This window comes from Podarcis pityusensis (assembly GCF_964106645.2).
Source record: "Podarcis pityusensis genome assembly, chromosome: 5".
Lineage (NCBI taxonomy): Eukaryota > Metazoa > Chordata > Lepidosauria > Squamata > Lacertidae > Podarcis > Podarcis pityusensis.
Genome location: NC_138032.1, coordinates 54320193 through 54333542, shown reverse-complemented (window position 1 = coordinate 54333542; position 13350 = coordinate 54320193). Strand labels below are relative to the sequence as shown.

The following is a 13350-nucleotide window of genomic DNA, read 5'->3' as shown; positions in this document are numbered from 1 at the left end:
GTTGTTGGCTCTGTTAACATGGTATGCACTTTTGTGATAGTGTTTTATAAAGAAATAAGAACAGCAGAATATGATGGCTACCTTTAAATAATGTTGTAAGTACAAATGTCAAATCATGATTAGAAATATGTGTTGCCTTAGTAGCGGGCTTCTGACTACCCAAAATAGCATTGCTGGCAAGGGTTTTGGAGGAAACTAATTCATATGTTATATCAATGCGTGCTTTTCCCCAATAAAGAAACTTATTGCCTTCCTTGTTTAGTATATTTATATGTGGAAGGCTATTTCTCTGCATGCGGATGAATTAATATGTCAGTTAAAATTAAATAGATTTATTTCAGAACAGTCCATCTTAAATGTTCACACTGGACTCTGTTACTCTTCCTGTTGAATTTTAATTCATGAGCATGTGTAAACTGACACGATCTAACAATGCAATCTTATGGACTTACTATCACATAAATGTGTGGCTATACTTCTCCATTTTTGTATTTAAATCATGCCAAACACTTATCTGAAACTATAAGAATTATATTTAAAACAACAATTCTGAAATCCTCATGGTATCATTAAGGATTTGATCTAAAATTGAATATCCACCATTAACTCATGAAAGCAAACACTTTCTCAGGCTTTGTTTATCTTTTAGTGATGGTAATAAGGTTGTAGAAATAATTTAATTGAGATTGTTTAGTTAAAATCATTTCAAAATAGGTCATAAATAAAGAGGAGTTTAAAAATGATAAAATGTGGTTTTGATTTGCCGCGGGATGGGCAGATTTTATTTTTCCTCCTTGAAAGTGTGTTTTTGCCAACTGCCTTCCAAAATGCACATGTTCTGCTTTCAAAAGAAAAGTGGCTAACAGTGAAAGAATAAGTAAAGGTTGGAAATAAAGAAAGATTAAACCAAAATATTGAAAATAATTTAAAACGAAAAATTTTCCTCAAATGGCACAAAATAAACATCATTTTATTTATTTATTTATTAGATTCTCCACCTCAGCAATCATTTTTGTGCTGTTAAGTGACAAAAAATAAAATAAAAAACAATGGGGGACTGGCAATAAACTGTCTGGCTTATTTTGGCCTTGGCCTTTTCTTCCTGCACCTATTCCCTATATTTGAAAACAGGGTACTTTCTATCCAAGGCGAATGTTTGGATTGTCTCCCAAAGACAATGTATTGTTTTACTGGTGAATATTCTCTAAGAAATGCTGTCAGCAGTTCAACAGTGAAAAGATTTTGTAAAAATCTTGAACATGTTACAAAGGGGACAGTGACCTTTCCATTGCAACAATATATTTGGTAACAATCATCCCTTTATTCACACTTAAAATGTTCCCTGAGCAATATTGGCACATGTGTGTCAAATTGCCTCTATCAAAACTGATTATGCGTTTGGCACTCTGGAGAGCTCTTCTTGGTAAAAAAGAAACCACACCACCACCATCCCACTGTTATGTAGACATATTATATGTCCCTGCAATACTCTCAATAAACATACTGATGTGTCTAACATTTTTTCTTATTTCACTTTTTAAAACATGCATCTGCTCCCCCCTTTTTCTTTATTGTTACCTCTACACACCCCCACCCCCACACACCCCCACCCGCACACCAATTTTGCTATGTTTTGTGCGTATTATATTTTCCTGCCATTTCAAAACATGTATGTTTTCTGGGCGTAAGCAACCTACTGTTTTGCCCCAACTTATTGTACAAAGTTTCCATAACCTGGTAAGTATGTAACACAAACCAAAAGCCACCTTGAGCCCCAGACTGGGAGAAAGGTGGGATCTAAATAAACTTATAAACAAATAAAAAAATCCTAAATAAATAGATATAATAGTAATAGTAATAATAAATCATGGTTGAGCATGAAGGTGTGGATTCCAGAAGAAGAGATTACGGTAAGCCGCTTTGGTCCTACCTCTGGTCCTTCTGCGGCTGTACTGGGGTGAGGTAATCCATTGCTTAGCTCAGCATGGCGCCCAAGTCCAGGTGTATAATGTGTTTCATCCCAGATAAAGCACAAGCTGTAACCATGTTTGTTCAGAGACAAACCATGGCTTAGCACACAGGAGGAATAGTAGTAGTAAAGTGTTCAGGGGTTCACACACTCGCACTATGATAGTAATATCTACTTTGTGCAACAACAGTTTCAGTCTATTTGAGAAATGTCCCTTCTTCCTATTCTTGTTGTCTTTCAAGTACAGTGGTTTTATCAGTATGCAGTGTCATAATTTTGCTCTCCCTCTCTCTCTTCCTTCCCCTATGGATGGCCAACTATCTCCTATCAGTTTCCTCCTAAATTCTTTCTACTCAGTCTCAGAAATCGGCCTGTGGTCCCATGGGTAACCCTCATTTTCCCCACCTCTCTTTCTCCAACAGCTCTCCATTGTTAGCTGCATTTTTCAGACCAACTATCTTTTTCTACTGTATTTGTATTTCCCAGCTATCAATAGCCTCCCTCCCATCCTCTCCTTATCATCACTTCATGACAGGTTCTATCTTTTTGTCCCTAGGAAAGGAATTTGCTCATATATAGCCCTTGTTAGGGAGGTTCTTTGGGTGTCTCTCCCTCTCCCTCTCTCTCTCTCTCCCCCTCTCCCTCTCTCTTTCTGACACACACACACACACACACACACACACACACACACACAGCAAATTCTCCATACTCTTGAATATGCATAAATCCCTGTGTTGTGGGTGGGTGCTTCATTGCCCTACTAGTTCCTGCTGAGCCACCAAGGTTGATTATTAGAGGGACTGGAGACTGAAAGTTTGGGGTATGGTTACATGATTAATGCTTTCATAATATATACAAAGAAAGGTAAGCAATTCTGCAAGTTCTCATGATGTACCCCTCAAGTTACTTACTCAGTGGCTTACTCAGGAGTAGTCCCACCATGTACTTGCAGTCTGCAGGATCATGGCAGCAATTCAATGTAGAGTTATGGACACTGAGGTCCATTGCTTTAAGTAGGTTTAAGTACACCTAATTCTGTGATAGATTGTGTTAGGTTTAATAGATGGTGACAATGAATGAATATGATATGGTCATTTAGTGTTGCAACTTGGGTTTAGAAGTTTCTGTTTCCATATGTATTATTTGCCCCCCCCCCTCCAGTGTTTTCATGTAGGAAACCTGAAATCTAAATTAGTCTTTCCCCAACTTGGCACCCTCCAGATGTTTTACCCAACAAATCTCAGCCCTAACCATTGACCTTTGACCATTGAAGGGAGTTGTAATCCAAAACATCTGGAGGGCACCAGGTTGGGGAAAGCTGATCTAAGGCTGTTCTGACTTCTGTGCAAATCCAACTGGAAGTTTTCCTTTAAACATTGAGATTGAAATTAACAGAAACACACTAATTTCAACAGACGCATGAGAATTTCCCAATGGATTATGGATACATACTGGGATGGCTCAGTAGCTGAAGCACGAGACTCTCATAATCTCAGTGTTGTGGGTTTGAGCCCAACATTGCTCAAAGATTCCTGCATTGTAAGGGGGTTGGGCTACATGACCCTCATGGTCCCTTCCAACTCTACGAATCTGTGGGTGGTGTGCCAATATTTTGGTAAAATTTGTTGGGGTGGGTGGGTGGGTAGGAGGCAGGGAGAGAGATTTATCTTTTCACATCTGATTTCCCCCCCCCCTCCCCTGTTATCAGGAACTCTTTTTTCCTCTTCTCTGCTTTCTCCTTAACCCCCTCACATCTTGGCTTCTACAAGATGTTACTAGGCTATGCCGTGCTAGCAGAATGCTGCATCCATTTCAGTTTTCGTTCACGAGCATTTATGCCAAGTGATGCTACAACAAGAAATTAATTACAGATTAGTCATCTTCCCAAAACGTTAAGATATGTCCCTGCGGACTGGACAAAAGTGATCTTTGCTGCCACACAGAACAGCTCTATTTGGTCTTGATGTGCATGTGTTTGTGTGTTGACATCTTCAGTGGGTCATCCTGTGCCCACCAGGTGGTGGAGATTCCAGAGGGCAAAAAGTGATCACTCAATTATCTGAAATCTCTTCTTTTTAAAGCATCTACAGCACAGCATAAAATGCTGGGCTCCAACATCATTTCCAAACTCCAGTCAAGGCTGTGAATATCAGCAATACATCAGGAGGCTGTGTGTTTGTGTGTGTGTGTGTGCAGAGATGACATTTTATTTTACTTCTTTGCTTGCTGGTTTTGTGGTGCCGCTTGGAGGCGTTTTCCCCCGGAGTGCTTTCTATGAGGTTGCGGGAGAGAGAGGCAGAGAGAAAGAGAGAAAGAGAAAGAGAGCCCTATTCTCCTTAATGCATCTCCAGTGCGAGGGGAAGAGCCTACGGAGTTCAACTATTGCTGAACTGCTGTGATTGGCAGAGGAACTGTCCAGGAAATGGCTCAGGTTTCAACTTCGGGGGAGTGACCAGAGGAAGGAGGGGGAAGAAAGAGAGAGAGGGAGAGGGAGAGAGAGAAAGGGCTTGTAGACCTGATAAAGTTTTCGAGTTTGCTTGCAACAGGGATTCTGAATGGACTGGATCTGGACTTAAAGGCAGCTGTGCTTTTTCCTTTTTCTGAGCAACGACAACTTTTGGGAAAGTTCTCCCTAAACCTGGATCTTTAGAGAAGTGGAGAAGAGCAAAAGAAAACGAAAAATCGCGACACACTGCTTGCCTCCTTTTTCCTCAACCCTTTTAGTTTTTCCTTCTCTAAATAAAAAGAGCAAACGCAGCCCCGTTCTGCTGCTCCGTCCAGCTTTTTTTAATTATTGGAGAGGTTTGGGGGCGCCGGAAAAGAAGGCAGCGTTTGGCTCGCCAGCGGTGATGGGGGCGACGGTGGCCCAGTCTCCCCGCGCGGGTCCGGGGCTTCGCAGCGACGGGTTGGAGCGGCTGCGCGCGGAGTAAAGGCGGAGAGGCGAGATCGTGGGGCTTTTATTTTATTTTTTTACGGAGAGGTGCTCCTCTCCTTCTCCTCCTCTCCCCGCTGCGGGGAAAAAGAAGGCTGCGGGCGCCGCCGGGCTTCATCCCGCACACACGCCTGCTGCAAAGGAAGAGCGGATCGCTTACGCGGAGCCTTTTCATACCAGGTAATTGGACCAGGCTTGGCTTGCAGTGGAGAGGAGAGGGGGGTCGGGGAGGAAAGGAAAGGGGGGCGATCGGGGAAGAGAGAGTGAGAGGAATCCTCAGGATCTCCAGGAGTGAGGCTCCCTGGGCCACCTCCGTGCGATCGCTTTGTGCATTTGTGAAGCAACGTGTGTGCCGCTTGCGCGATCGAAATTTGCAAGAGCTTTCCCCCTGCAAAGCCGGGGCATCTCCCGGAGCGGCGACGTTGCGCACCCTGGCATTTGGGATGTTTTCGCCGAGCGACATGTGGCAACTGCCGAGGCGTAGTAAGCGCACGCCCTCCATATTTTGCGTGGGTCTGATCGGTGGCCCCCACAGGTGGCGTGGGGCCTGGTGCGGGTTTGGATCCACCCGAAGGGCTGGGAGCGCGGGAGCTCCTTTCCGAAAGGGCGCCCGCAAGGATCCTTCGCGCTCCTCTTGCAGTTGACAGTTTGCACCCCGTCGTCAGCCTCTACTTTTTAGCCCTTCGCGAGCGGCGCTTTTCGCTCAGAGGTCTTCCGTGGTGATGTGGTTTAGATGGCATGGCAGGCGAGGCTGCGGTTTAACACATGGATTTGGAAGTGCGTAAATTCCAAGGGCTCCTGGGGGCTTTGCGCCCAGGTGGAAGTGCTTAGGATGGCAAAGGTGGTGACAAGGTTGTTGTTTCCTTTCAAGAAGCAGGCGAAGTTCAGAACCACTTCTCCTCTTCTTCTTCTTCTCCATAGTAAAAAAGTTTAAATAGTATTGTTATTCATCTTTCATCCTCCTCTGGCATGTTAGCCTATTGAGTTCAATAATTTGAGCAAAGGTGTACCTGCTTAAAAAACTGTTGCCAGGGCTTGGGACATTGGAAAAATGACAAGATGAACTATTGAGCATGTGCAGAGTGCCTCCCCATGCTGGCTGAGCTGCCTTAAAGGACAGTTGTTCCTAGGTCAGAGGTTTTCACTTGGCAGCTTATTTTTTTTAGTCTCTAAACCCCGGCTGAGCCCCCACCCCTGTTTATATTTCCAGATAAGATGATATGCAGACTGTATTCATAAAGAAAAGGAATCATTGTGGATTTTTTTACGGTTGTAACAGGACCCAAATTGTAGAGCTATGATTTAATTGGCGTGGCATTAAAGGGCTTTTGTTTGAAGAGGGGGGGAATTGGAGGGGATCTAGTTTATTCAGTTGCAGGAAGAAGGGGAACCGGGCTTTAGCGATGCTGAACACAGCAAAACCTGTAGCCTGTGCAGATTCTTTCACCTATAGTGCTGTGGAAGGACCTAGTTAGGCAAAAAAACCCCCTCAACCCCCCCCCAAACCACCCCACATGGAATCCTTTAGTGACTGTTGCAACAATCTGTGCATATGGAGAGAAGTGATTTACATGGAGCTTAGTGGAAACGTGATGTACAAGTAACACAAACCAAAAGAACAGGAGGTCCTTCTCGTGGGGAGTTTGTGTGTGTGTTAGTGATGCGATCCATAATTTTCCTTCCTCTAAAAAAGAATATATATATTCTGTGTATAAAACTGCCTTTCAAACAGGGGTCCATTATGTGGCTGGTGTGAAGCGCCATCAACATTTCAAACCCCATTGTCTCTTTTGTACCAAATCCCTGTAAATCTTCTACTTGCCTTTACTCATTTTCATCTGAAAAGCCTGTTTGGTTTGAATAGACTGCAATAAGCGGCCTCTGGACCTCTGTGGAATGTCAATTAAAATGCAGATTTCCCCTTCTCTCTCTCTGATCCGCAGAAGACTTGGAGAAAAACAGGCTAGTCCCCAAGAAAAGTGAATGAAGGAAGTTCAGACAAAGCAAAACTATTGATGCTGCCAGGCTGTTTTCCCCGAATAAGCGTCCAGAATTAATGTTTAATAGCCGATCCCTTTGAAGATGGCAGTGTGAAGGGGTTAGCGGGGCTTCACTCTCCTCCTGCGATCAGACCCAGTCTACTGTCACTTAATTGCTATACAGCTAATTTTCTATAAGCTGGTGGAGGACATTGATCCACACTTGCACAGATTTTTTTTTTTTGGCTGTACTCTAAATGCCTAGGGAGGATACACAGGTCAGAGTATTGATTTGGATGACATACTCTCTGCAAATTACAACCTCCCTGGGGAGTGATAAACACTGCCCACATAACAATGGAGCTAGATTAAAATGAATACTTAGGCTTGGATTTAATTACTGCCTCTCTAGAACAAGCACAACTTGTTTGCGTGCGCATTAAAAAAAAAAAAGTAAATAAATGTGGCAGCTTGAAGGAATTTGGTAGGGCTCCAACCCCAGGCTGTTTTTTCCCATGCTTGTCAGTTTGGCAAAGACATTTGGGCAGGTATGTGACTGAGGTGAAAATTGACTTGATGAGCGGGTGGCCAGGCAAGCCATCAATCATGGGTGGCTGACAACTCCTTCCCCAGTATAGGGCAGTATAGAAGAGAGAAAAGAGTTCCCTTTCAAGGGGAAAAATAAACACTACGTGTGGCTTTCACTGAGCCTGAGACTCCAGGAGGGATTATGCTATTGTAGTCAGGAAGCCAGAATTGTGAAGGCCAAGAAGCATGCTGGGACTGTGTGCCAAACATTGAGATAGGTACATAATTACCCCAGGGTAGGAGGTCTCCCTATAAAACCATCTAGCAGCGACTATAGCAAGTAAGATAAGGGAAAGAACTGGAGTCTGGGTCCCTGCCCCTTCCACCTTCTAGAGAGGCCCATATTCTTGGAGAGGTGGAAGTGGGACTCCGTAATTGGGGAGACTAATGTTCCCTGTGGAAATGATGTAGTGAGAATTATGTAATTCAAAGGCTTGCTGAGTTTGCTGTTGACGTGTAAGGGGTATATTGCTTCCAATGTCTTATAGGGAAAGAGTGAATTGTGCTCTTTAAAAATATGTCAAGTTGGACTTCCAAGTTCCTTGCCTGGTAGTTTTGTTGAAGTTAAGTGTGTTGTAAGATGTTAGTCTCACTTTTGTTACAGCTTCATAGAATAAACTCTTCTGTCTCCTCTTCTCCCCCTGCTCCCCCTAAAGCCTCATGTTATATCCCTTTTTAAAATGACGACAGTCTATATTTCCATTAAGATAGAGTTATGGGTAACTTGTATACTCTTAGAGAGACTATGAATCCTGTAACAAGGCATCAGTAGTCTGGTGAGGGACTGATGGGTTTAAGAGAAGCACTTTAGGTGGTTTGTAAGAGCAGAACAAATGGGTCTCCGTGGTTGGCTATAACCATTATGCAACTATAGAAATTAAATTTATTTAAAAGGATTGCATGCTTTTAAGCCCCCCATGCCCTTTATTGATAATATATTTCACCAGTTTCTTTAATATGTCATGTGAGGTTGACTCAGTCCCATTTTCTAGCTTTAAGTATCAAATCAACAGTGAACTTTCAAGAAAATATTGTGCACTGAAGGGTTTATTTCACCAAAGATCTTACTGGTAAAAGTTTTAAGGAATTGCATGTGCTGTTTCTGAAGCATGATGTACCTCGGGTTAAGAACTTAATTCGTTCTGGACGTCTGTTCTTAACCTGAAACTGTTCTTAACCTGAAGCACCACTTTAGCTAATGGGGCCTCCCGCTGCCGCCAGAGCACGATTTCTGTTCTCATCCTGAAGCAAAGTTCTTAACTCAAGGTAATATTTCTGGGTTAGCGGAGTCTGTAACCTGAAGCGTATGTAACCTGAAGCGTATGTAACCCGAGGTACCACTGTAATACGTTAGAAAACCTAGATTGCATTTTCTCTATTGGGCAGCATACATGGTCTCTATAATTGTCAGATATTGAGCTGGAAGGATTTTGCCCATAACTACTTTTCCCTGATATACTTTGAGATAACTAGTGTGGGCAGCATGATAACACACCACTTCTAGATCTTTGGGTGAGCAGAGCTCTTTACATGTGCATCTTACCCCTATATACTCACAGTATGTGATGTATGTTAGGTTGAGAGAAAGAAAGAGCACAAGCTAAACAAAGAGTAGTAACTGGAATTTGGGTCTTCCGCATCCAGAGGGAAGAAAGGTTTTTGAGTTATTGCTGTGCTCAGTGTGTAAGAGGGTAGCACATGAATGAGAGCAGAATAGGTAAAATGAGAATAGCTTTATCTATTGTTCTTTCACAGTTGACAGATAACCTCTGGAAATCCATCACTGACCATATCACACAGAAGAGCATAATTGCCATGGCTGCTTGATTTATTTGCCTCCTGAAGTCTGGGTGCTGTGTTTGTGTGAGGGAACAAAAGAGGTTTTTGTTTGGTCCAGTTACTAAGGTGCTTCGTAAATGCTGTTCTCATCCAGACCAACAGAGTTTTCATGGGAGCTGTCGCCTTGGCTGAATTGTGTATCTCATTGGCCCTCTGTTTTATCAGATTGCAGCTACTTCTCTCACACACTTGTGCATTGAATGTGGGTGTGCACAACCCCTTCTCTTTCACAGCGCTTCTCTTTTCAAAGCGCTTTGCATATGTTATCTCAATCAATCCTTACAAGCTCAGTTGGTTGGAGTGGGTGCTGATAAAAACACCAAGGTCGCAGGTTCAATTCCCGAATGGCACAACTGCATATTCCTGCATTAAAGGGGCTTGGGCTAGATGATTCTCAGGGCCACTTCTAACTCTGCAACTCTATGATTCTCTAAGTGTCCTGCTAAGTTAGTGGAGGGACACGGGTGGCGCTGTGGGTTAAACCACAGAGCCTAGGACTTGCCAATCAGAAGGTCGGCTGTTCGAATCCCCGCGACGGAGTGAGCTCCCGTTGCTCGGTCCCTGCTTCTGCCAACCCAGCAGTTTGAAAGCATGTCAAGTGCAAGTAGATAAATAGGTACTGCTCCGGCGGAAAGGTAAATGGTGTTTCCGTGAGCTGCTCTGGTTCGCCAGAAGCAGCTTAGTCATGCTGTTCACATGACCCGGAAGCTGTACGCCGGCTCCCTTGGCCAATAAAGCGAGATGAGCGCCGCAACCCCACAGTCGGTCATGACTGGACCTAATGGTCAGGGGTCCCTTTACCTTTAAGTTGGTGGAAGCACTGTTATATCCATACTGCAGGTAGGGGAGTGGGGATGAAAGCATGGTGGATTGCTTGAGACCAAGGACTGAGTTTCCTGAGTGAGTTGCTGCAGGTGCTCCAATAGATGCGAAAAGGAATCATGGGTAAAATTAACTCATGTTACCTGCTTCTCCTTTGGCACCTGCCTCTCCTTTACTCCATTTCCACAGCATCACTTCTTCCCGGCTTCCCCTTGCCTGGTTTAGCTTGCAAGCCTCCTGGACTGGGACTCTATCCCTTGTATGGTCTGCGCCATATGAGTGTTGAGCAATAACAGTTACAGATGTCAGCAAGATGAATCCAGAGTTCCCGATTTCAGGACAACTGCTTTTATAGACAAATGCGCATTTCAGCCCACAAATCACATACTCCAGAATGTTCAGTCTTGTAATCACTTGCTCCAGAACAGAATGCTCCGGAGTTGAATGTTTGGAAGATTTCAGACTTAATTGCATGAAAGGGCACTTTATTGTACACTTCCAAACCATGTAAGGCTAGCTCTCCCTGAACAGAGCTTCGAGTTGCTCTATCTTTATCTTGCATTGTCTGGCCGTGTGTACCTTGATAAAGAGAGAGAGAGAGAGAGAGAGAGAGAGAGAGAGAGAGAGAGAGAGAGTCTGCTCTAATTGATTCTTGGCCTTCTGCCATGCAAATTCATGGAAGGATTTGCACAGCGCAAAAATAGAATGTGGTAATTTTGTAAAACGAAACACGATGGGCCTGCACATGTATACAATTATGTTATTTGCTTAAAACAAACTTCATAGATATTTTTTGATTAAAGTAGCTCCCTTAAGCAATGTGCTGGCATCTGAAAACTCCTCAGCCCAAGAGCACGAAGAAATATTCATGTATCCTGGAGACATGGGTCCCATTAATACTTCTTTTCCTCCTCCCCAAACGAGCAACTCCTTCTCTGTCTTTGCTGCTGCATCTCTCCAGGCAAGAGGGCCAACCACGCTGCTGCTTTTTCTTTCCTCTTCTTCTTAGAAACAGAGGAAGCTGCCTTCATGCTTCATAACAGATAGTCAGACAACAGGTACATAGGCACATAGGAAGCTGCCTTTAACCCAGTGGTGTCCAAACTTTTTTCAAAGAGGACCAGGTTTGATGAAGTGAAGGGCCGACCAAAGTTTTTAGGGTTGAAGTTGTTGAGTTTTTTAAAAGATTTTACCCCAGGAAATAAACCAATAAACCAGATTAAACCAACCAGCGGGCGGGATTAGGTCTCCAAAACAGACTTTATACTGTCTTTATACTGTTTAGGATAGGATGGTTATAAATAGCTTTTCTTACTTAAGTTGTTTGTTTGTTTTTAAACTGGGATACAATGAACAAAACAAAACATGGAACTGTGCAAATGTTCATGGAATGGCACGGTGCAATTACCTTCTGTGCTTTACTAGTTCAATAAAGCTGCAGACCTAAACACCCTGAGGAATAAGCCCCATTCAGCACAATGGGACTTACTTCCTAGCAAATGTGCAAGATTGCTTTGCATGTATAGAATGAGTATTTTCAAATGTCAGGTGTATCTGTTCAAAACTGAGAATGGGCTCCTTGTTTTAAATCCTAAAGAATATTGCATGGTTATTTGGGCCTTGAGCTGGTAACCTGCATTTTCAGATTTAGAACTCTGCATTGTTGACGACTTAATACTGGAGGCGGTGACCATTTCACATGGGGTTCCATTCCTGGCTCCTGTGCTCCCCACCCGTGTTCCACCCCGTTCTGCTCCCGTTCTCCCGTGTTGGCGACTGAATGTCAATTGGACGCACCTAAAATGGTTACTGCCTGTACTTAATATTTGACTTTGGCTTTTAGAATAAAAACTGGAATATGTTGTATAATTCAAGCAGGGGGAAAGTATACTAAGCCATAGTGTTAGGAGTGTTTGAAGGTTAGATTGGTAGTTGCGTATTGCTGTTGCTCCTTGCTTATATCACATTAAATGTACTTTATTTTGTTTTCCCTTTGGAACAACCCTGGAGGCAGGTTCACAGACTGAGACCTGAGGCTGAGTGAGAGATTTTAGTTTTTTGTCTGTTTCTATGATATAAAAGAGGGAGCAACAAAAGCAATATGGCACATACGTAGTGAAACTCTTCCTTGATTATATCAGTTCAAGGTGCACGTGATTGATTGCATGTTCTATCACTTCTAGGCAACACAACTGTCTCCTTGAATACAGTAAACTAGCCCATCAGGGGGGAAATGATGGAATGGTATTATTTTCAGTGGCACACACAGTTTTCTGTGTGAGGGGAATTCTTTAGGTGTTGAAATATTCAAGCATGGCGGTCATCTACCTGCACTAAAGTAGTAACATCCAGTAAGGTGCTATGTGTTATTTCTGTAGCTTTAAATTGGCTCAGTGAGTCAGTAGATGTAGAACTCGAATACAAATGTTCCAGAGCCTACTGATACTTATGTAGGCTTTGCCAAAAGAATGGACTTAGTATTTGACCACTATGACTATATTTCTTCAGCCTCAGATGATCCGTTTGAAAACGAAGCTAAAGCTTAATGATGTGTAATTTGTAGCAGTTTCTGATAGAGTGAAGGATTTCCAACAGAAGAGAAAGTTTTATCAGCAAACACCCAGGCAAACCTGCTGTGAGCTTCCTTGTAATCCTTTCTGTGCTTCTCTAGCCTTTTGGCTCACACAGGCTTGCACCCGGTTCCTACCCAACCTGTTGCTTATGTTACTTCTCCCTCCAACTCATTTCGGGACTCCAAGGAACCTCCTCTGTTGGAGTCCTCCTAAAATAATAATAAAAATAAATAAAAAATGGAGCAGGTCCCGGATTTGTCTGAACCATTGATGAAAACGGAGGCATGATTGGGGATTTTGCAATTTAAATGCAGAAATTCTGGTTTCCTTAACTCACCAAATGTCCTTCTCCTTTTCCCTTAGGAGAACCAGCAGCAATCGGGAGTAAGAAGGTACTTATTATCAAGGCTTAAGGTGCTCCTTTCAGCCCATGCTTGTGTAGAGGAGCTCAGATGGGAGTAAAGTCCACATGGAGGTATGGAAGAGGATCAGGGACTGGCACTGAGAAGATGGTCAGCTGGAATTCATGTTGCCTTATCTGCCTGGTGGTGATCACCATGGCTGGATTTTCGTTGGCTCGGCCATCATACAATTTAGTTGGTGAAGACACCACTTTGGAACCTGAAGGTGAGTCACTGTTGTTTGTTT

At 43.3% G+C, this 13350-nt stretch overlaps 1 protein-coding gene across 3 annotated transcripts in view; it reads left to right on the top strand.

Moving 5' to 3' along the window:
* The first annotated feature begins 4438 nt into the window (after window positions 1-4438).
* Window positions 4439-13350, top strand: part of FGFR2 (fibroblast growth factor receptor 2) — a 112252-nt gene continuing 103340 nt past the window's right edge. For 2 of the 3 annotated variants that reach the window (XM_081005219.1, XM_081005218.1), the window contains exons 1-2: window positions 4439-5081; window positions 13066-13329. In XM_081005219.1, the coding sequence (XP_080861345.1) occupies window positions 13155-13329 (175 nt within the window). In that variant the 5' untranslated portion in view covers window positions 4439-5081; window positions 13066-13154. The remainder of the gene's footprint in view (window positions 5082-13065; window positions 13330-13350) is intronic. The other variant, XM_081005217.1, reaches the window with a different exon arrangement.